This window comes from Caloenas nicobarica, chromosome 3, assembly GCF_036013445.1.
Source record: "Caloenas nicobarica isolate bCalNic1 chromosome 3, bCalNic1.hap1, whole genome shotgun sequence".
Lineage (NCBI taxonomy): Eukaryota > Metazoa > Chordata > Aves > Columbiformes > Columbidae > Caloenas > Caloenas nicobarica.
The window spans coordinates 110,116,608-110,140,591 of NC_088247.1; the positions used below are offsets into that span (position 1 = coordinate 110,116,608).

A 23,984-nucleotide genomic window follows, 5' to 3' on the forward strand; every position below is an offset into this window, starting at 1 on the left:
TAGCCCTTGCAAGTAACCTGCAGGTGCCACGGACCACATGGCGGGGGAGCCCAGCCGAGGGTGCCCTTCCCCGGGCCAGATGTGCTGCCAGCACACCCTGGCTCTGGTCAGGCCCCACACCTGCCATTGATGCTTGTCACCCACCACAGCAAGGTTCTGCCAGTACTTGAAGAACAAGTTCTTGTCACAACTGTGGTGCCTTCTGTTCTCTTACCATGGAGTTTTCACTGCTTTCATGCCACTCCAGGCTGCTCCATTGCACCCCTATTGGCCACCTCTTGCAGGCTGAGGAACCCAGGCACCTCTGCAACCCCATGCTGCTGGATAAGAGGCACTTGATCCTGGCTATATGCCAGCCCTCAGGACAGGGGAGATGGCCTGGGCCACTTGTTCCCAGCACACAGGTGCCACCATCACCACCTCTTGGCTGCCCTGTGACCCTGGCATCCTAGGGAAGACGCTGAGCACTTCCCTGGCTTTCCCTGCATTAGCCATGCTATGGTTGACACTGGAGATCTTCACATTGGACACCTCACCTTTATGGGAAGGGGCTCAGGCACACCCTCCCATGCCACCCACAAAGGCTGCCCCAGACCTCCCTTCACCTCCCTCCCTGGGGCAGGGAGCTGTAGAGCACCCACCTTCCTGAGGCAGCACAGCCCAGGAGACATGCACTGCCTTCCTCCCTGCCATCTCACAGGGCAGCACAGCCCTGGGCAGGAGGCAGGCATGCCAGGGCAGTGTTGCTGTGGGAGGCCCAGCTCCCCTTCTCCCACCCCAGCCAGGGCTGTGGCTCATACCAGCTACAGCCCCCAGCTGCCACAAGCCTCTGGTGGCTTGCAGCTGTCCAAGAGAGCACCTGGTTCCACCTCTCTCTTCCCACATCCTCTTCTCCACCCGTTTGCCTGCTCAAGCACAGCAGCAGAAACCACATCTGCCTCAGCATTTATAAAACTTCCCCCAGTTGCTATTTTACAACAGGAGCTGGGCAGAGGGTCCAGCTGGGCCCAGGCCTTCACATCAGGCTCAGCTCTGGGCTGGGTCATGCCCTCCAGTGCCAGTATGGTGGTCAGCACTGGCAGGTATGGGCGTGGAGGCCCCTGCTCTCTCAAGGCTGTGCAGGAACAGTTCATGGCCCAAGGCCAATCCCAGGCCATAGCTGTTGGCAAGAGTTGATTCAGGTCCCTGGAAAGTGGCCAGGGATGAGGCCAACACAGCTGCAGCTCCATAGGCAAGGGGAAAGCAGGCAAGAGATGCTAGAGCCATCACCAAGGAGGGGGGTTCACAGTTGTGCTGCTGGGGCGAGACGAATTCTTCCCTGGTGGCCTGCTATGCCTGCACACTCATGCTGCCCAAAGCATGACAAGAGCAGAGAGAGGCTTGACTAGGGCAAGACAAACTGAGCTCACATGCTCCTTGTTTGAAAGGGCTAAAAACTCATGCAGGCAGTGTAGTAAGAGGACGGTGTGTGGAGGGACGAGGGCAGGGCAGTAGAGGGACGAGCTGGCGTCAGCCCTGGGAGGAGGCGATGGGGCGGCTGATGGTGCTGTTTGTCGTCATGGCTGAGAGCTCCCATCTGTAACACACCAATGGGATACACTGAGAGAAAGCACAAACACAGTACGCAGGGCTGGACCAGTTGTGGTCTCCAGCCCAGCCTGCCCCAAAGCTACACAGTACCCTGGGGGGGCCCCAAGCAGCCCTTGGCGAGGGCTGGAGCACCCCAAGGACAGGCAGCACCCATGGGGGACCTCCCAGCAAAGCACACAGTACCTGATGTCATGGGGAAGGCAGGACTGATCCAGGCTGTACTGAATCACTGCCAGCTTACACAGCGTCTTTAGACTGGGGCCTGTGGAAAGAAGGCAGTTAGTACAGCAGTCCTTGTCTGGATGCTATGGGGGGGCGGGGGTCCAGGCATCATGCAATCAGTGCCATAGAAAACAGGGCAGAGCACCCCAACCACTCCTCTGAGGGACAAAGCAGGGTGCACACCAGGGACAGGCTTGGAGTGATTAGAGGACTGAAGCATCTTTCTTATGAGGAAAGACTGAAAGAGCAGAGTCTGTTCAGCCTAGAGAATAGAAGGCTGAGAGGGAATCTTATTTATGCTTATAAATATCTCAAGAGTGGGTGTCAAGAGAATGGGACCAGACTCTTTTCAGTGGTGCCCAACGATAGGATGAGGGGCAACGGGCATAGACTGAAACATAGGAGGTTCCATCTAAACATGGGGAGAAATGTCTTTACTTTGAGGGTGACCAAGCACTGGAACAGGCTGCCCAAGCACTGGAACAGGCTGCCCAGAGAGGTTGTGGAGTCTCCTTCTCTGGAGACATTCAAAACCTGCCTGAACACTTTCCTGTACAATCTGCTCCAGGTGAACCTGCTTTAGCAGGTGGGTTGGACTAGATGATCTTCAGAGGTCCCTTCTAACCCCAACCATTCCGTGAGTGGTTTTTTGTGCTCCTAGAAGAATTCTGTGTGAAGGAGCACATGAAGAGCCATAAGCCTAGCCGCAGTCTGCAAGCACAGCTGCATCTCTTGGCGGGGGTCAGGCTTAAGCCATGTACACCAGCCAGAAACAGCCACCTGGCTCTGAAAGACAGTACCCAGCACCACACAGGACATGGTACAGTGCTTCACAGCAGGGCCTGCTCACAGGGCACCTTGTGGTGAGAGGCACAAGCTGGGCAGGGAGTGCTCACGTACTGAAGTCGAGGATGTAGAGATCTGAATGATCCATCAGGTCGAATTCATCACCCATTCCCTCCTCCGGAGATGGGCTGCAGAAGCCAAGCAAAGTGCGTCAGTCAGTGCCAAAACGCTTGTATACCAGTAATGGTCCCTTGGGCTCCCCAAGTGCTGAGCAAGTCCAGGACTGTTCCTGGCTTGCCTGCCCCATGTAGGGCCCCTATGATCCCTTCTGTCCCTCTGTTTCACCCAGCAGCATCCAAAGCCATCACTCTCCCAGCTTCTGACAGAGCAGGCAGAGCTGCACAACGCCAGGGGCAGAAGCACCTCCTTTGCAAGACACAGCAGGGAATGGAGGAGCTGCCTCCTCCTCACACACAACCACAATGACTCCAGCTGCCAGCCTCCCCCTCATCTCACCTGCCTCTTCCTTTGCTGCACCTCCACAGGTCCTGCTCTGCAGGGAACATCCCTTTTCCCTTCTGGTACATTGATCAGCTTCTGGCTGGTTTCACACTCTTCTCAGGTACCTCCAACAACTGAGCAACCCTGGGGCCTCCCCCAGAGGGTGACACCCATCCTCAGGGCAGGAGGAGAGTGCTGACAAACAACTGCCTCCAGAGCTGAAGCTTGTTTCAGGGCTCTATTTGCTCAGCAATTTCAGTGGATCTGACCCTCCAAAGAGCTCCACTCAGAGAGGCAAAGCTGAGCTCTAGGACGAGACCGAGGATGACCCAGCAGGCTGGAAAAGGAATGTTACAGCAGCTCCTGAGAGCAGGCAGGCATGTTTGCACAAGCATCTGTCCTGCTTTTTGTGTGATCAGCAGGCCTGATGGGTTGCTCCACAGCAGGCAGGGCCAGAGAGGCTGGCATCACCTGGAGAACCCAGCACGCTGTTGGGGACTAACCAGCTTCATGGCAATGCTCTATCATGGAAGGCTGCCCTAGTAACACGTTAGGAAATACAAACAGATCAAACTGCCTGGGCATGCAGGGTCAGCCTAAACAGCCCCAGACACCACATGGGGCAGAAGGACACAGCCTTTGCCTTGTCTTCTAACAGACCTCAGGCCAGCTTCATCTCATGGCCAAGGGGAAGCATGTAATGGGAAGCACAAGGATTTGGGAGAATATCATACAGGACAGGCACCTGATCTAGGAAGAATCGGACACCACACAGTGGCACAATACGAAATCCAAAAAGCTGTGCTGGTGTCCCCAGTGAGGCAGGTGAGATAAGCTGGAGACCCAAGAGGACTTTTTCAAGGCTTTCCAGTTGTGCTGCAGATCACAGGAGCCATGATCTATCTCCAGAGATGGCAGCAGACTCTGCAAGTAGCGAGTGGCCAAAGAACAGGTTGCCCAGCAAAGTGGTAGACACCCCATCCCTGGAAACATTCAAGGCCAGGTTGGATGGGGCTCTGAGCAACCTGATCTGGTTGAAGATGTCCCTGCTCATTGCAGGGGGTTTGGACTGGATGACCTTTGAAAGTCCCTTCCAACCCAAACTATTCTATGATTCTATGAAATTTTTTGCAACCTGGAGAAGCAATGAAAGGAGTCATATGCTGCAAGCAACGCTGCTGTGCTCTCCCTGCCCACCTCAGCTCTAGCTTCCCAGGGCTGTATGAAACATCTGCAGACTGCCACATGCTGTATATGTTACTCATGCCATGGAAAGCTGTGAGATGGATTCTCCTGTCTAAACTCTGAGGAGCACCAATGCTGCTGGGGACAGAGGCAGCATGCACTGCACCACATCGCCCCCACGCTGCAGTGGGCCAGAGTGTGATCAGCCAAGCTGCTTTCTCTGACAATATAGAAGGTGCTTTGCAGAAGTTCAACTTTTTCTACAGAGGAGCAAAGGCAGCAGCAGAGAATAAGCACTTGAAGCAGATGCTGAGGTCTTCACCTGGCTTAGTGGCAGCTCTTTCCCTCTTTGTCACAACAACCATATGTACCTGCTGCATTAGCACAAGTTCTCCAGCAAAAGCCAACAGGTTAGCAACCCGCAGCCTGGAAAACATCCTATTAGCTTGCATTCCTCTGACTAGGCCAGCAGCTGGACTGCTTTTGGGTTTTTCTGTATGAGCTGAAGTCACGTGTTGGCACAACAGCACAAGGTCAGAAACAGATTCTGCCTAACCACACACTGTTCATCTCTCCAGTTCTCACATAGTTAAGACAGACAGCCCCACCTTTGGTTTCATGCCTCTGCAGTCTTGATGGAACAGCCGAAGCACCTGAGAGATGAGTCACTGTACCCCCAAGCAGACACACCAGCCCATGCTGGAATAGTAGCACTTCAGCCAGGGGAAAGCATTCCCACGGCTGATAGTTTTTTGGAGAATTTGAAATAAAAGAAAGGTGTTTCAAGTCCTGCTCTGGTTTGTGACAAGGCAATTTAGCATGTCCTCACTGCTCAGCTGAGACCTTATGCAGTGACTTCTCACCCCAGTGTCACTTGCTTCCCCACCAAGCTTCACCTCTCATGGGACATGAGACAGTACCTGTCCCTTCTAGGTCCCCATAACTCTAGCACAAGCTGCAGTGCACAGCTCACTGCTAGCAGAGAAGACCTGTTGCTGATGGGTCTCATCTGCCCGGATACAGGCAAAATCCTCTTTAATTCCACCCCAGTGTGCTCACCATGCCACAATCTAATCTCACATCCACGTCACAGGAAACCCTAGACCATCCCTTATCTTTCAAAGGAAAGCCAGCAGGCACCACATCTGTGTTTTTAATCACCAAACTGCAAGCAGCCTGGAGTTCAAGACCAGGAGAGACAAAACTCCCAGACAGCAGGGTGCAGGGCACCGCTTTGCCAGCCAGACCCCAGCAAAACTTCTGGTTCCAGCTGCACAGTTCAGCATGTTGGTGAATGCTCTTGTGCCCTTCACCAAGCACCTAGTGAGAGCCCCTCCTCCCTTCATCAGAGCCAAGCATTTCTAAGCCTTGTCAGGGTAAACACAGTGTCAAGCTAAACCTGGACTGGCATTTGTTCAGCTAAACTCTCGTTTTATTGCATTCCCTCTCCCCTTGTTCTCCCTTATGAATGGTCTCTGCATGCTGAAGCACTGGTGGGTTTGGGAGGAAACCACACCAGGGCCACAGCTGTGACACAGCTAATGGGAACACTGAGCTTAGCACTACATGACTTCCCAATCACTCAAACGGGCCACAGTGAGAGGCCAAAGCTGGAGTGAAAAGACCAGGCTTTGGGCAGGTATACAAAAGAAACTAAGCATTTGGATGCCACAGGAGCAGGCGCCCTGCAGAAGTGCCTCTTGATCTGTCTACAGGGCTCATGAATCCTGTAAGGAAGGCAGGACACAAAGGGGTTTTGCTTGCCCATCCCCCAGTGCTGCTGCCCAGAAAGCTGAGCCCTGCTGAATTCCACCCCCCTCTCCCCTCCAGGGGCAGAGGAGCACAGGTCAGCAGGCAGACCACAGGGAGTTCTCCATTACAACAACTTCCTGGAAAACTTCTTATCTCGACAGGCAGCTCCAGAACACACCTGATAACTGTTACAGGAAGCAAACACAGCCCCCAGTCCTGTCTCCTCCTTCCCCAGCCTGCAAGACCTGACCTTCTAGTCCAAGCAGGCTGTGTTCCTGGCTGCCAGCTTCCTACCCCAAACTAGTGCTGATGAACTGGCCTCCCTTGGGGTTGAGCCTGGATTAAGTTGAATACTGAAGTCATTTGGTGGAGAAGACAAGGTGCTGCTGTGCTGCCTGGCATAGGTAGACCAAACTCCAAAAATCTTGTGTCAAATTTGTTGTGGTTTGCTAGCATTTCCTAGGAGTGCCTAGGTTTAATGTCAGAATTCATAAAATCATAGAATCATTTCTGTTGGAAGAGAACCTCAAGATCACCAAGTCTAACCATAACCTAACTCTAGCACTAAATCATGTCCCTAAGAACCTTGCCTAAACATCTCCAGGGATGATGACTCCACCACTTCCCTGGGCAGCCTGTTCCAATGCCTGACAATCCTTTCTGGGAAGAAATGTTGCCTAATATCCAATCTAAACCTTCCCTGGCACAACTTGAGGCCATTTCCTCTTGTCTTATCACTTGCTACTTGGGAGAAGAGACCAACACCCTCCATGCTACAACCTCCTTTCAGGTAGTTGTAGACAGCGATAAGGTTTCCCCTCAGCCTCCTTTTCTCCAGGCTAAACAGCTCCAGTTCCCTCAGCCGCTCCTCAGACTTGTGCTCCAGACCCTTCACGAGCTTTGTTGCCCTTCTCTGCACTCTCTCTAGTACCTCGATGTCTTTCTTATGATGAGGGGCCCAAAACTGAACACAGGATTTGAGGTGCGGCCTCACCAGCACTGAGTACAGTGGCACAATCACATCCCTAGTCCTGCTGGCCACACTATTCCTGATACAAGCCAGGATGCTGTTGGCCTTTTTGGCCACCTGGGCACACTGCTGGCTCATGTTCAGCTGGCTGTCAATCAACACCCCCATGTCCTTTCCTTCCAGGCAGCTTTGTAGCCATTCTTCCCTGAGCCTGTAGCGCTGCCTGGGGTTGTTGTGACCCAAGTGCAGGACCCAGCACTTGGCCTCGTTGAACCTCATACAATCGGCCTCAGCCCAATGATCCAACTGGTCCAGATCCCTCTGCATGGCCTTCCTACCCTCCAGCAGATCAACACTGCCACCCAATTTGGTGTCATCCGCAAACTTACTAAAGGTGCACTCAAGCCTCTCATCCAGATCATTGATAAAGAGGTTAAAAAAACCTGGCCCCAATACTGAGCCCCAGGAAACACGAGGCCCAGGAAACTGGCCGCCAACTGGATTTGGCTCCGTTCACCACAACTCTTTGGGCACAGCCATCCAGCCGGTTCTTTATCCATCTCAGAGTACACCCATCCAGGCCATGAGCTGCCAGCTTCTCCAGGAGAAAGCTGTGGGATATGGTGTCAAAGGCTTACTGAAGTCTAAGTACACGACATCCGCAGCCTTTCCCTCATCTGCTAGGTGGGTCACCTTGTCGTAGAAGGAGATCAGGTTGGTCAAACAGGACCTGCCTTTCATAAACCCATGTTGACGGGGCTTGATTGCACCGTTTTCTTGTATATGTGCTGTGTGATGTTACTCAGGATGATCTGCTCCATGACCTTCCCTGGCACCGAGGTCAGACTGACAGGTCTGTAGTTCCCTGGATCCTCCTTCTGGCCCTTCTTGTAGATGGGCATCTATCATACAAAGCAGCACGCAGTATCTGTTGAGAAGACTGGATAAACTCAGCACCTCTGCATACCTCAACTGCACTAAGCACTCACACCCACATGGACATCCTACAACTAAGCACCTACCTCCAGCTCTCCTGCAGCCTGAAGGCCCTTCACTCCATCACACAGTGGTATGGTCAGCCCATCAGCAGAACCTGCTCTGCCTTGTTCTCTATCCCAATCTGTCTTCAAAACTATCCTCAAAGAGCCACTGTCAGGATCCCAGAGAAAGCCTCAAAGCTTTCCAAACCATGTGGAAGTCTGAAGGAATTTCAGATGTCTCTGCAAGGTAGATATTGGCGAACAGGCCTGTGCTCCAGAGCTGCAATTTGTCATTCCAGACAGCATAGAGCATGTCCTGGAGATGGGTCACTTCCTTTCTTTTAGCAGCTGTTAAGGCTCTTGGCCACATCCAGCTGCCCTGCACCCTGACAGTATCACTTCCAGGGTTTGACAGCTAAATCCTTAACACAAGGTCACTTTTGTGAATGGAAACTTTGCTAAGGAACACTGGCACAGAAGGGAATGTTGTCTTGTGGTGTGTATGGGCTACTCAAACAGCTCCCAGCTGAGCTGACATCCCACTGCAGCTTGGCAGACACCTCACTTGCCAATGAAAGAAACTCCAGTGGGAGAAGCAGGGCAGCACACAGGGAAGGATTAGTCAGTCTGAGCTCTGCTACAGTACTGCAGACTGAGATACTTGTCCTGACAGCAGGATCTCCTCCCTGTTCCTCACCACCTCTTTCACAGAAAGCTCAACCATGGCACAACCCTTCATGAACAAGATGTTACATACTTCTGCCTCTACTTGTGCAAGAGGGCTTGTCACCAGGTGCTTTACAAGCTTACATGACATCTTCAGTCTCCCTCTTGGCCTCTTTCCAGAAAAGCCCTGATCTACACAACTTCTTACACTTGCAAGGTAGATGGACAGTTGCCATGTGGCTCTGAAGTGCATCTGACTACAGTATGGGGCAGAGTGTGGAAGGACACGGTGCTGAAGGGCAAACTGTCTCACAGAGCCATCCCACACAACTCACCTGGTGCCTCCAAAGAGAATGATTTTGTCCCCCACTCTGCAGCAGCACTGCCGGCGTCGAGGACATGGGCCTTTCCCCTTGGGTTCAATCTTCCTCCAAGAAAGAGAAACTAAGGAGTGGAAAAGAGTGCATCTGCTTGTCATAAGAGCCTGGCCAAGACCCAGGTATAAGCAGGTTACGGATTTAAACAAATCACAGCAAAACCTGAGGCCCACTGCCCCACACACACCAACTAGCCAATATCCACGCTCCCTAACAACCTCCTCTTCTGGCTAGCAGCAAGATGATGCACTTCTATAAGGTTGTTACTGAAGTGTTGCTGGGATGCCAGGTACAGCCCTGGAGCTCTGCCTGCTGAGACAGGAGTTGCAGGTCAAGGCCTTTTGCTTGCAAAGCCTGAGCACCAGGACCCACAGGTACCACAGCAGTAGGCTGGACATCACAGGGAACTGTGTGAGGCAGAGCTCTGGGAGCAGGCAGCCTCCTGTCCCCAGCAGCACCCCGCTGGGGTCCGGATCTGGAGGGAGCCCCAGGAACCAGCTCCATCTGCTGGCAGCTACTGTGGATGCAGAGCACTCTTGCAGAGTGGAGACTGCTTGGACAGCTTGGTTGTGGGAGGGGAACATGGGGAACTGAACCAGGTGGAGAAAGACAGAAGCCTTTGTCTTTGCTGCTCTCTGTGGCCAGGACATTGCGGGGGTGATTAATCCCTAATGCACAGCACTGAAACCTTTGGGAGGTTTCACACTAGCTCATAGATCAGCTTGGGGAACAGCAAGTTGGCCACTCTCAGGCAAATTTACTATGCAAAGCAAACAAAACCAGTCTAATGGACTGTGAAAAGTGCCTGAGAACCTCAAAACAGCTTACAGCTGACTGATATTCAGGGTACCAGCAGAACCACCACCCCTTTTGCTGCACAGTTTGATCTGGTACCTAGACAGTGCGGTATGGCAATCCTGCAGCTCAAGTTAAGAGACCAGCTATGGTCTCTCACTTCCCTAACCCCATTGCTTCCCCATATGTTATTTTCTGCCAACACTTCTGCATATTTAAGAAGAAGACAAAGTTTTGCCAACCACCCTTTGATTAGCTGTGTCTTTCAGGAACACTTCTTTTTCCACTTTCTAAACTGAGATTTGGAGACAGTCTGCAGAGGAACAGGGGTCCGAAGCACAGTAGCGAGCTCCTGTCAATGCCATCAGAAGAGCCATTTCCCCCCCAAGCAGGCTGCAAGCCCTTGGAAAGTACACTCATCTGAGCACTCACAGGCTTGAGGGCCTTGAACACTATCACTGCAACAAGTTAAAAGCATAAATACCTGGATTGAATTTCCAGAGGTCGTGAAAGTGTCTGTTCAGGCGTGCATTATAGCCACCAAATACATATAGCTCCCCGTTGTAGCTGACTGTGGAGAGCAAGCATAGGCATTAATGTGCCACCCATGGCAGAGCCCAGCAGGTCCCTGTTCCAACAAACACAAAGCAAAGTGGTGCTGGTTGTCCACGTTTGCTTACATCACCTTCATGTCCAGGGCTACACTGAATACTTTTCACTGGGCAGCAGCTTTCTGTGGAAGCCAGGCTCTGTGCACCCCTTGCTAACCCATATCTCCACCCAGCAGACCAGACACCCCTCTTCTGAGACAGGCAGGAATTTCCTTCACTGTCCTCTCTCAGCAGACCCACACTCACATGCTGAATGACTTCGACGGCCTTCAGGGAGCACTGGAGTTGGAGGAGAGTCCAACCAGGAGTTTGTTTCCGTATCAAATACTTTAATGCGGTTGCAGTAGATCTCATTGTTGGAGTGAAATGGCCCAAAACGATCAGCTCTGCCACCAAATACATACATCTTTGTTCCAATGATAGTAGCTGAATGGAAGTCTCTCCAGCGAGCTGGTGTACCCTGCAGGGGCAGAGTAAAACAGAACAAGAGAAAGAATGCAGATTACCCAGGGAGATGACACATCTTGATGGGAATGTTGGGGTGGCTGCCTTTTTCTTGGAGAACTTCCCCTCCTTGCAGATTCCAGCCACACCAAACAGAAGCTGCGAGAAAAGCGTGGGCAACTACCCCAGAGAACAGCAGACACAAACCAAAGTGAAAAGCAGACACTGACCTTGGCAGAGATTAAGGTCCACATCATGTTTGTGGTATCCAACTTATGAATATCATTTGAAAAGCAGTCAGCCTGGAAGACAACAGGACAGCCTGGTCACAAAGGGACTGAGAAGCCTGGTCACATCTGACCCCAGGCAGGATGCTGTTCTACAGACCTGGTGCATCCCTTTGAAGTCAATTGTGCTCCAGATGGTTGTGCTCCACAATGTCACGGAATTAAAATAAATGTAGACCAATATATATTTATGAAAAATATTATGTTTTTATCTAAATTTTCCTGACAAGTGAGACAGACAAAAATTATATATAGAAATATTTATATTTTTACCTCTATATGTTTTGCGGAAGAAAAAAAAAACATCCACCATTTTTTTAGGACTACTTTCCCAACCATCTTCTCTCCAAACAGTAAGCATAACCTGGGTAATTAATGCCATAACTTTGCTGAGAAATAAAAGCAATTATGGATACAAATATGCCCCTGTATCCTGCCTCTACCAATGTCCTGGGCAGGAATGTCCTCCTTCCCAAGGGACTGCCAAATAACAGTTATAGACACTACTCACCAGCTGTTCGTAGCCTCCAAAGATAAACATGCTCTTTGCCAGGACACAAGCTGAGTGCCCATCTCTTGCTCCTGGGATCATTCCAGACACCTTTGGCGTGAACCACTTGTGTGTGTCTGAAACAAAACAGGAAGTAATGCTAGGAAAACAGAGTAGCTGTTGGGATGGCATAGCTCTTTACTACTGTTCTTCATTTCTAAGACAGAAATCCTTCTCTCTTTCATTTCATTCATTTCATTTCATTCACAACACTTGCTTCTCCATAGAGGCTGCGAGCTTCTTCAGGCAAGGCCGCCTGTCTGAGCCTCCACAGAAGGGCACGGTGACAGAGGTCTCAGCTCTTGGGCATGGCCAATGACTCTGCCCAACCTGACAAACAGCTCACATTTTAAATGTAAGTAGTACAGCACTGCTTGAGCAATGTTATTTTTACTGAATCTCTTGCAAAGCCTACTTGTGAGCCACTTATCAACGCTGCATTTAGAGTTTCAATTACAGTGAAGCAGTGATGCTAAGTGGCTCAACTGACCTCATGGCATGGAGATGCTGAGTGATTGAGCAAAACCAGGTCTCAAATCCAGGCAGAAGTCAACCACAAGCTCACCATGTCAGAGCTACTGTGCATGTCCCCACCTCTGAAGCATGGCTCTCCCTATTTTATCTGCTCCTCTTGTTACATGCTCATCCCCTCTTCAAGGGGAGCCTTCCTCCCTCTCCACTCTCCATGGTTTCCCTCACACTGCTCCCCAAGAGCCTGCACCAGCCAGATTCAACCCTTTAGCCCCCACACTCCAGAGGTTGTGGCTCAATTTAGAGGAGGACTTGAAATCCAGCCAGAGCTGTTCTCCACGCCAGGGCAACGTGGAGCCAAGCCAGCAACTCTCTGCCAAGCACAGGCACCTGTCCCAAGAGCCCAGAGAGGCACAGATAAGCCTGGAAGTAGCAGGAGACATTCCCTGCCTCTCCCCTCCAACTGCTGTGAGCTGCCAAGAGCAGTGCTTATGTCAGAAAGTGGTAATAGGGGAGCCAAAGCCACATTTTTCACGAGGATAATGACTCCTAAGTTGGCCTGCAGCCACAGCTATTGACCTAGACTCTAGCTGGAACCACACAAAGGGTCTTGCAAGGTCAACAGAATTCCTGGGCAGCCTCTAGCAAGAAAGCTGCAGCGGCTATCGAGTTGCTTTCCTTCAGGGAGCTGCTTCCAAGCCCAGGCACATGGTAGCGGCAAGAGCTCACCCAAGTGCAACATGTCAAATTAGAGATGGAAAAGACCTCAATGTGTGATCTGCTTGGCATGCCAGGGGACAAAAATGCACTCAGCCAGGACTTTATCCAGCCTGGTGAGACTCCCACAGTGGCACTTACACCACAGACATGGGACTGCAACTGCCAGCCTCACTTTCCAGGATTGGCAGGGAACGGGCAGAGCATGTACAGACAGCTGCAGAAGGTTCAGATCAGGACTGAAGCCTGGCCTTTCAGTTAATTTTCACTTAATGCTAAAGTGCTGGAGTTGGCAGGGAGACCAGGCAGCTCCCACTACAAGGGCTCTGCATAGGCAGAGGTTTACTGGTGGCTTCCCAGCTGATATATCAGGGGAAGGGGGGAAACTCTGAGCCCAGAGAGCAGCTACAAGCTGTGAGACATTTCCTGGTGAAGAACGGAACCCATGACAAAGCACTAGAACAAGCAGTTTTCCTTGCAAGTCAGTTACTGGTCAGTATTTAGATAGAGCTGGCTCCAGAATCCAGGTGTACTCCCTTTCCTGACACTCCTGTTCACCCAGGTCCTGATGGTGCCTGTTCTCTCCAACTGAAGCCAACTGAAAGGCTCAAGGAATTTAACTTTCAGGTTTATCTAACTTGACTCATGCCTTCCCTTATTTTGCCATCCTGTCCTTGACTCCTTCTGTGTTTTATTCCTCACTCTCCTTCATGCTTTCAGAAAGAAGGACCATCCTGGAGAGGAACCACAGTCGTCAAGAGCTCTAGCTGTTTCTTGCTTCAATCTTCAGCCACTGTTAAGGAATAATATATTACATAGAGAGAATGCTCCAGCTGTAGTTACTATCAGAGAGAGCACACAAAGCTGACAGAAAAATTTAAACCAGCTTGACTATTAGACAAGCTCAGTAATCTCTGTTCAAAGGCTTTTACAGCAAGTCAAGTGTGTAGACTCACTGGCCACCCTGCTGCCCTTCTAAACCTGCTGAAACAGCCAGCAACACCAATTCCCCATTTGTACCATTTCCTCCAGACTGCCACTTTGTAGAGAGACTGAGGGACAGGAAAACAAGTTGGGGAGCAGTGCAATGGGACAGAGAAGAGGTCTCATCAAAAGTAATTGTGACAAGGAAGAGCGAGAAGCTGGAACTTACTGACATCGAAGGCATAGAGCACGTTGCAGGCTCCCTCAGTGTCGTTGCGACCACCCCATATGTAGACGGTGTCGTCTATGAGTACTGCCGAGTGCCCATACCTCATGTAGGGCACTTCTCTTACATGGTCTCGGCTGTTTGTCCATACTGGAGGCAGCTTGATCCAGCGCAGAGAGACTGAAAGCACAAGTTTGAGCCCATGTCAAATGCTAAGCCTGCTTACATGTGCTCACAGGCCACAACCCATCCTGCATGGGAGCATTTTTCCCCCTATGACAGGGTGCAGAAGACATCTAGCAAGCAAGACAAAGCTGTGTCTGATCCTGAGTAGTGGCTAGTAAAGGAATATGGAAGCCCAGTTTTCCACTGACCCCTGTCATAGGCGAGACTAGAGGAAGCACTGGAAGACCAAAGGACTCTGGACAGAAATGGGCTCCATTCTGCATTAATTACACTGAAAAGGTTTCCACTCTGGCTCATTCTAGACTGAGTGAAGGTACAGCATACACAAAAAAAAAATAGGGAAAGGAAAAAGCACAGAGGTGATAATGAATACAGACACTACTTCAGGTTAGTGACATTTTTGAAGAGACTCAAAGCTGGAAGAATGGGCAACACAGGAATATTTCACTGCAGCAACATACAAGGGAACATACCTAAAGGCACCATTTGGACTTGCAGTAGTGGAGTTCAACTAAAGCAATGCAGCAGCTTTGTGGGAACAGGTTTTGTTTGCTTTTATTTTGTTTAAGCTCTACATGAGACAGCTGTCTCCTTTTTCCCCATTCATACGAGTTCACCCTGCTAACCTTGCGTTACTAATAGGAGTTCCTTGTGTTTATGGGTTGTCCTTCCTGGCAGCCTGTATGTCATGCTCAGCCAGAGCAATCGACAGGTATTACCAGGTTTAATGACAGTGCAGAAGTCACAGTGAGTGTTCCATGGCCATTACATAACAGCACCCAGACACCATCCCTCTACCATACATACAGCCTCCAGTTTTGTTTTCAACACAGACAGAATACAAAACACAGTAGAAAACAGTCTGCAGTTCCCCTGAAATACTAACATAGGGAAAAGGTCAGGCATCTTAAAAGGTGAACATCTACCCCAGAGGCAGGAAGGGCACTGAGGAAGCACAGCCAATGCTGAAGTCAAGCTACATGGGATGTTTCCTACCTAAAACACAGTCTTCCTCTTTGGAAGAAGGATCATTCAAGATTTGGCATCTTGGCTTTAGCACTGCAACCTGGCAAAGCTAACTGAGCAAAGGTGTGCTTGGAAAGCCAGTGTCACCTCCCAGATGGTGGCTGCAGCATCATGACACTCAATTATTTGGGAGTAGTAGGAAGGGAAGACAATGCAGGAGCATTCATTTGGGCACAGTAATTATGCTTCCACCATAAGAGTGGTGCTCTACTGGCATGTTTTACAAGCTACAGCATTCAACTGTCTTGAGTGTGAGAGCCCAGTCTCTCTGAATAAAGATTAACGTCTGTTCACAAGATATTGAGCTACACTCCCCTCTACACTATGAGCAGGTCACCTTGGCAGCCCTGTGTAACCAAAGCCTTCATCCCCTACTGCACAAGTCAGTCTTCTCCACAGTCAGAGGAGCGAGTTCACTGCATCTTACAAACTAGTTTTATCTACACGGCACTTGTGCATTAAGAGAGCATTCAGCATGCTGTCCAGTCTGTAAAACTGGTCATTGATTCTCTGCTCTTGTTTCTGTTCAGCTAGACTCATCCAAGCATCTATGCAGTTTTTCAATCACCTCCCTAATTATAGGGAAATACTTAATGGACCAGCTCAGTAACCTCTTCAGTTCAAATAGCACTGAATCAAGAAATATAGCTTCTCCCATCACAGCCATGGCTCCAGCTCAGCCTCCTGACAGATACTGGCTACCCTATACAAATGGCTCCAGCTCCTTTTCTAAGTCACACTGAATCTGCATGATTGCTGCCAAAATGGGAAGGCCTCTATCCTAGCCGTATGCCCCTACTGACTTCATCATGCTGGCAGCAGTTGTCAGTTGGCCCCACAGGGAAACAGCTCAGGACTCTAGACCTGGAGATGTAACTGAGGCACTGCCTTACGCCCTATCAGCAGCTGAGCACAGTCATCCTGCAAACTGGATGCGGGATCGGAGCTAGCTAAACATTGCCTCTTTGCACCTAGTTGAGTTAGTGTTCACAGAGAACAAGGACAAAACAAGCCATTGGTTATGTGGTTACTTCTAGTGAGTCCTTATCCTAGCAGTATGCTGAATTACAGACCCTCTGTGCCCTGCCCCTGAAGCTGAAAATCCACGGCTGCACAAAGGCAGAGGCTCCCATCTACACTGATAACTTTTTTTGCAAATGTTACAGCATGTTACGGAGCATAACAGGTTAAGTAGCAGTGGGCAAGAAAACTAATAACCCAGCCCAGCAAGTCACTCCTTCGTGCACCAAAAAGACACATTTACCTGCATTAAAGACATGGACATCAATCTGCCGCAGAGTCTCATAGTCTTCTCCAGAACAATATCCACCAAAGGAATAGACCTTGTGCCCAACAGCCACGGCTGCGTGATTCACTCTCCGTGGCCCACCTTCCAAGTGCACTGCCCACCGTAGCATTCCTCCAGGCAGTCTTCAGGGGCCCTGGCGCCACAGCCACATGCTTCCCAGGCCACCACGATGTCACCAGGCTCTGTAATAAAGACAAGAATGCTAAAATAACATGATCCATCTCACAGGTCTTCCTGTCTTCCTTGAATGCCAACTACAAAGGTGTGTGTCCTCACTCATCTGCTTCCAAACTGGAGTTTTATTCTCCCCTTGGGAAGGAGACACAAGGCAGGTACCGTAACCAGAGCAAGGCTCAGGAGAGCAGGCAGAGATGCCTTCACATACAGAAAAAACCCCTCAGGGTGGCTATACAGGCAGCATAAGCCAAGAACCTTTGATGAAGGCAGCTGAATGCTGTATGCCTGGCAGTACCCTGGTCATCTACACATCCTAGACAAGCCAGAATAATTTGTCCTCAGGACACAGCAAGAGCCAAGTGTGAAGGTGAAAAGAAGAGAGCATGTTCTTTGCATCAGTCATGAGAAACAGCAGAGGAAAATAGTTTCAAAAACCACCAAAAAAACCCCGCAACAACAACAAAAAAACCAACAAAGAACCACCCCTACATAAAGCAACCAACTCTCTGATACTACAGTGTCGTGGACTACAACACTAGCATTTGGACTCATTGATTTGAACACTAAGGTCCAGCTTAATGAAACACAAGAAAACAGAAACCCCGTAGTCTGGGGAGAAAGCTCTTTGCTAATGAACAGAATAAAGCCTTTTTCTCCTGCAGCAAATCCAGGCACATCTATTAAAATTTTATAACATCGTATCTCAATTAAGAAACAGATAGGCTTCATGCTTCAAACAGATGGCTTAGATCAGCTCTTAGAGAAGTCTCCGCAGCTGATTTTTGCAGAGATTCTCCTTTGGATCTAAGGATCTGGAGCACAGTCCTGCCCAGGTGCTTCTGAAAACGTGGGTCACTTTGATCCTTTAGCAGTTTCCTCACAGCTGGAAAACAGCCATTAGAAAAGACACTTGTGTTTCAGACAGCCTAAAGAAAATTCTCTTTTTCATTGCTTGGTTCGAACTTCTTTGAAGATGCAGTCAGCATGCTCCCACCCGCCACCCAGTTTTAGTATTTGCAGAATGCAAAGAAATTTACGGATGCCTTAGAACAAGGACTAAAATTCCTACACATTTTCTCTGTCTTTTCTTTTTGGAAAGCAGTGAGTTTCCAGAAGAAGGACTTTCCTCCTGTTTAAAGTTTCTGAAGTAGCTAGGGAGCAGCAAGAAGGGCCAGCATCATGCTGCTCTGCTGCTGTTGGCCTCCCCCAGACCTTCAGCCATGCAGAGCCACTATGCATAACCAGGCACTGGTACAGCCCATCAGCAACCAGGTCACCGCAGCATCTGGCCCACCTGCACCTGGGGAAAGGGTCAGAGATGCTGCCCAACAGGGAGCTCCTGCTTCCAGCTCCAGCCATGCACACTACAGACAGTTCGAAAGCATCCAGAAACCAGTCGCTTCATTCCAGAACTCCTAAATCTCAGCAAAATTTGAGTAATTTCTTTTTAAAGTGATTTCTTTTTTTTTTCCCCAGAATGCAGACCAGCAGCCAGACCATGCCCTGTGCCTCAAAGTTACAGCACCAAGACATGTGCAAAGTCCAACCAGAAAGTATCATGCAGCATTACTTGTAACAAATAAGCATAGGCAAAGGAGTGCCTTGTGCAAAGCTGCTTCTTCCTACAGCAACCACCACAACCTAAATTGCAGTCAGCAAACCAGAAAGTCACATCAAGCTTTTCTCCATCAGACCTGCTCCAGAAGGGTCCAGGAACAGCCCCTCTCTGCCACAAGCCATGCTTCACTGTATGTCTGGGACCACCCTAAATTCAGATCTAGTAGGATTTTTTATTTTTAAATTAATATATTTTTTTAGAGCCAGGCAGCAGCTCTTGTATAAGTCCTCCAGAAAATTACAGAATAGATGAGTTTCCATGGAGATCACCAAAGTCACCTTTTGGGCTATTCTGAAGACTTCACATATCTAAATATGTTTCCTGCCTCAGTCATGAGTTACCACTGAAAAAAAATCTAACCAATATGTTCCTCAAAAATAGCTTCTTGGTTAAGTGATTCTGTAAGAGACTCCTCAAGGAGCTTAACTGGACTTTATCACCAGTGCCAATATTTTCAACACCCTTCAGACTGAGCCTGATCCTGGAAGATTAAGAGGATTAATCTTACTTCCAAGTTCTTCACTTGGTTCCTCCTGGGCTAGAGGAGTGCACTAGCCTGGTATGGCAGGCAGGCATTGTACCAAGCTGCTTGCTTTTTTTGCCAGAAAGGCTGGGGAAAGTCTTTTTCACTCCTTGGAGCTTACTCAAGCCGTGGGCCGAGGGATATGCTGCTGCCAGAGCAGGACACTGGTCCTTTCACTCCAACAGGAGTTGGCTACCCTGCCGTACAGTTTCATAATTAAGATTAGTCATCAGAAGACAGGAAACGAAAGGCTGCACATCCTAAGAAGTTAATCTGGTCAACCAAGAAGCAGCAGCTCAAGGCCCAGTGGGTTTCGCTATAGCAGGATGTTGATGTAGCAACAACGCTGCAACGTTGTTTCCTACAATTACGACTTCTGGGAAAGGTTTTTTTTGTTTTGGTGGTGGTTTTGGGGTTTTTTTTTTGGTTTGTGGGTGGTTTTTTTTTGTTTTTTGCTTGTTTGTTTTTGGTTTTTGGGGGGTTTTGTTTGTTTGTTTGGTTTTTTTTTTTTCAGATATTAGCCCTTCCCAGGAGGCATGTGGGTATAGGCAGGTCCGGGGCAGTGGTGGGGGTGATGGGGTTGAAGTTGGCTGCCCTTGTCCTTGGCTGGGGAAGGGGACACCCATACAGAGCAAACACAGCTGAGCCAGCACAGTCTCTTGCTGTCACTCATCAGATCCAGGGCATGCATAAACACTCATTCACTTTATGAAAAGAAAACAATTAGAAGTGTGAAGTGATCCTTACAGGTTATTATATTAAAAGGCAAAGGAAAACACAGGATTTAACAAGATGCCAGGGCTTTTCCAAACCCTAGTGCTCTTCTCTGCACTGTAATGAAAACATCCAGCCAGACTCCATCTTCCTCTTCTGCCACTGCCCACAACCCTGCCCCAAAACCATCATGTCTTCCTGCCTTCGCCAAGCATTTGTTCTCCCCTTTTCAGCCACGCACAGGTCCACCCCCCTCTCTCCCCTGCACAAGCCCCACCTCCTGAGGACCCCCGCCATGCTTTCTGTGTCCATTTCTAGCCTCTCTCCTCTCATGCCTTTTTTTGAAATCGTTTCATTAGAGCAGTCTTCTGTCCCAAAGTCCATTTTCCTCCTGCAATTCCCCTCTCTGCACCATCTGCAAATACAAGTTAAACACATATTTTGAGGGAAAAGTTATTTTCTACCCTACAACTATGCACACTATTCAGTTCCATTTCAGGTTTTCATTTCCAATAATAATTTATATGATATAAATGAGGACATAAACACACCACTTTCCAACATAATTCCTATAAGGACTTACTAGTAGGAGGCATTAATACACTTGACATTAGGCAGCATGCCTTAGATTTCTTTAAAGATTATATAGGGTACAGCCAGGAGGGGGAAACGGCAAAATCAACATGAAAAAATTTATTAAAAATTTCCCCTAACTGTACAATATTAAGTTATACAAAATATATACTGTGATTTCTCATTTAGGACACCAGCAACAGGGATGTAGGCTATAACACACATAAATATTGATCAGATAGAGGCAAATTGTACCAGAGAACCGGTAGGGCACTGTCTGCAGGAGGTGGGACACATCCCAGCTCAGGTGAACCAGGTGCTTTTTCACTCTCTACTGCAAACCAAAGGGACAGTTAGAGACACTGACATTCATCACGGATCAGAGGAAGGGCTTTCACAGCACAGAAAAATTAAGCTTGAATTGTTTAAATCACAGAAGCTATTGCTACTGCCAAAAGCCAGTAGAGTAAGAGGAGGATTCGCACAGTCAGTGAGCTAAGTGTGTGCCCCTTTTCTGGATCCTGCTGAGCCACCCCTCTCCTCCCCAGAGCTGCGCCTCTCTCTTTTAAAGCAGCCTCCATAGTTCATCTGTGCTCACAGCAGAAGATGATTGAAGGTCTGAAGAATCTCCTTTGACTGATTCAGCATGTCCAGCTGGAATCACACCCCAGTGCCCCCAGGAACTATGACCTTATAGGGAGATCAAAAAGCCCCATCAAAACAAGTGCAGGTTTCTCATACAGCGAGAGATTTTCTAGGTGAAACATGACCAAAGAAACTGCAGTCCCACATACTGTTGGCTCAGCATACGCTCGCTCACCTTAGATCAGGAAGCTCTGTCTGCCCCTCTTCCCCCCGTCTCAGTGGGGAGAAGCAATGCACTGAGCATCCTGACGATGCACTCGGGTGTCTCCTTCACAGAAGTGCACGTGTGCTTCTGTTCAAGCCAACGCTTGCTTTCACCAATACAGGTGTCAGCTCCCCACTTCACCTCTCCAAAAACTAACAGATCTTTTCATTTCATTTTCCACTCACACAGGCAGCAATCATGCAATCTTCATAACTCCCCGTTTCTCTGGTCTCGCATAATCTATCCAGAGTTACAGTCAAACACTGAGATATTCAGGTTGAAATCCTGGTAGGTCCTGTTGTTAATTGCCAGGAATAAGAACATTTCTAAAAATCAGGTTACAGTTCACCTACTGTTGAATTACCCAACGCTGACGATGCTGGAAATTAAGTGAGCACAGCAATGAGCTGTTCCTGTGCCACTAAGCACAGAGAGGCTAAAATTAAAAAGTGCTCAAAATAACCTGCTGTGGTTCCACAGAAATGCCTGCAACCCTCCACAGACTGTGCACAGCACCACAAGCCCAGGTACACACTTCCAGAGCAAGTGGTGCAACAATGGCCACGGGGTGACCACAGACTGGCTCTGTCACAGCAGTCAGGCATGACACCCGACCACAAGTGGAAGCTTACGAGTCTGTTAGCAGAGAAACAACCATGGACCTCCCTTGTTCTTTGTCAGCGCTGACATCCAGCAAAGAGAACGCAGTAGTTCACCACAGGCATTTCACTACTAAGCAAGGGAACAACCAGATTTTGAAGTCAGCTCTGCATTCTTCGAATACAGCACCTACAGACAGCGCTCCCAAATCTCTGGCTGTCCTGTTGTCTGAAGACACACATGATGCCTGAAACAACCTCCATCCTAACTGCCCCAGCTTATACCTAACAGGAGTCTACCAGTACAGCATATAGCCATCTGAGATCACCAGAAAAGTCACTCAGTAATTTATCAATAGCATATCTTTCCAAACTGTTGCGGTGACCTGAGTAAAGTGGCGTAGCTGGAGAGAGGGAAAAAAAGAAATGAGCAATCATGGTTTATACGGACAAATTTTTCAGCTGTTTGTTCTATTTGTGTTAGACTTTCCCTACAATTAACTACAAAAACATTTCCTTTGAGCTTGAAAGCTACAGACCATCTCCAATACAGCAGCCAGATGAAAATCTCAGAACAAAAATATTTATCCTAGGATCCACTTCTTTGTTCAAAGAGAGCTCACTGGGCTGCCTCATTCATCTACACACAGAGAAAGAAACCTAGAGCCATTTGTGAAAGCTGCTCAGATTAGCCTTGCTGCAGTCAATTCCCACAGCAAGGGAGAGAACACCAGCAGAAAGTGGCCTGGATTTTCAAGGGTTCGCTCTGTCACCCTCAAAATTACAGTACCACTCCAAGCAGAGCAGCCAACTGCCCCTGCAAAGTTGCTCCAGAGAGCAAATTCTACCGTGTGGCTGCCTCAGTCCCGTCTCCCAAAAGATGCCAGCTAACAAGGTTTAGTAACACTTAAAATAGCCCAGTCAGCTCACAGAAGACCATATAGATAGTTCTATTTCAAGTACATACAACTTACTGTTAGAAATAGCATGAGAACAAACAGCTTTCTTTACTCATGCTTGACATTTATCTGATGCTTTGACTATGCTAAGGTAGTGTGAAATTGCAAGCTTGCACATTCAGCAGCTTAGACACTCGCAATGCAATTCCAGCACTGGTAAACTAGACTGTGCTAGAACAGCCCCTAGGCTCGTTAACTGAGACCTATCTAGAAGCTCGTATTAGACACAGAAATCATAGACCACACTGCTCAGGCAGGAATTCATTCCAGTGACTGTCCCTGCAGACTGCAGCACCGCCTCCTTACTTTTGCCCAAATATTTTGCCCATGGCTGATTTACATTTGCTCAAAGTCCAGCTAAGATTCTGCAGCTATTAAGCTGACTTCTCCCAGTCTTCACCTTGCCTCCCAAACCCCATTGCTGCTTCCCTATGGAATGCACCTAAGCTTCTGAGACATTCCTTGACCCCCTCTTCCCTGCCAGGAATTTGCCTCAGCCTCTGGCAAACGTTAAGCTGTTTCTGCCATGCAGAGGGCAACCCTTCAGAGGCAGTAGGCTCAGGAAAACCGAGACCACAGCCGAACGTGGCATTTCTGGCTCAAGCAAAGGCCAACCTGTTTCTTCCCCGGCACCTGCTGCCACGCCAGCACCAGGACCCGCCATGCAGAACGTTTCGCTGGGCTCAGTGGGCAGCATCGAGCACAGCCGGGCCGGGCTCACCGCCGTCAGCCTTTGCTCTGCCTTGAAGGACCAGGCGTGAAACCCCAAGCCCATCAACGTGGCGAAGCCTGGGGGAAAGCGTAAATGGGCTGAAATCGCACAGTCCTGCGGGGATAGAGAAGGACCGCCCAGCGGCGGTTACACGAGGGCGCGGAGCCGGTTGGCCGCCCCCTGCAGCAGCCCCCCAGGGCCGCCCCGCGCCTCCAACCGCCGCCTCAGGGCCCTGCCCCCCCCCGGCCAAGGGCAACAGCCCCGAGCCCCGTGCCCAGCCCTCGCGGAGGAGCTCGGCGGGAGCTCCAGCTCCTCCGCCCGCCGCGGCCATCCCCAACAACCCCACCAGCTCCCCGAGAGGGCGGCGCGGGCGCCTCGCCCCAACGACCGACCCCCCTCAGCCCCCGACCCTCTCAGCCCTAGTCCCATACCTAGCAGTAGGAAGGCGCCCCGGCAGTCCCGCTCTGACGGCCGCGCCCACCGCTCCCTGGGATTTGTAGTCCGGCGCCGCCCCGCCTGCCCAGGACCGCGGGCGCCCTCCCCCGCCGGGGCGCCTCGGCCTGGCACGGCCCCGCGGGGCCTTTCCCAGTGTGCTGCGCCCGGGCCCGCCTCGGGGGTGGGGTGGTGCCCTGCCCTGCCCTGCGCCGCCCCGTTGCCCGGGCACGTTATGGCGATGCCTGGAGA

General features: G+C 49.9%; 1 protein-coding gene across 1 annotated transcript; it reads right to left on the reverse strand.

The window, feature by feature from the left end:
* Positions 1–908: 908 nt before the first annotated feature.
* On the reverse strand, positions 909–23,917 carry KLHDC3 (kelch domain containing 3). The gene is made up of 11 exons (XM_065631360.1): positions 23,732–23,917; positions 16,531–16,757; positions 14,058–14,234; positions 11,678–11,793; positions 11,110–11,181; positions 10,682–10,895; positions 10,309–10,395; positions 8,988–9,096; positions 2,713–2,786; positions 1,774–1,852; positions 909–1,576 (listed from the first exon to the last, which is right to left on the reverse strand). Exons 2-11 carry the CDS (start codon positions 16,682–16,684, stop codon positions 1,510–1,512), a joined length of 1,149 nt encoding a protein of 382 aa, XP_065487432.1. The 5' UTR covers positions 16,685–16,757; positions 23,732–23,917; the 3' UTR covers positions 909–1,509.
* Between the last annotated feature and the right edge of the window lie 67 nt (positions 23,918–23,984).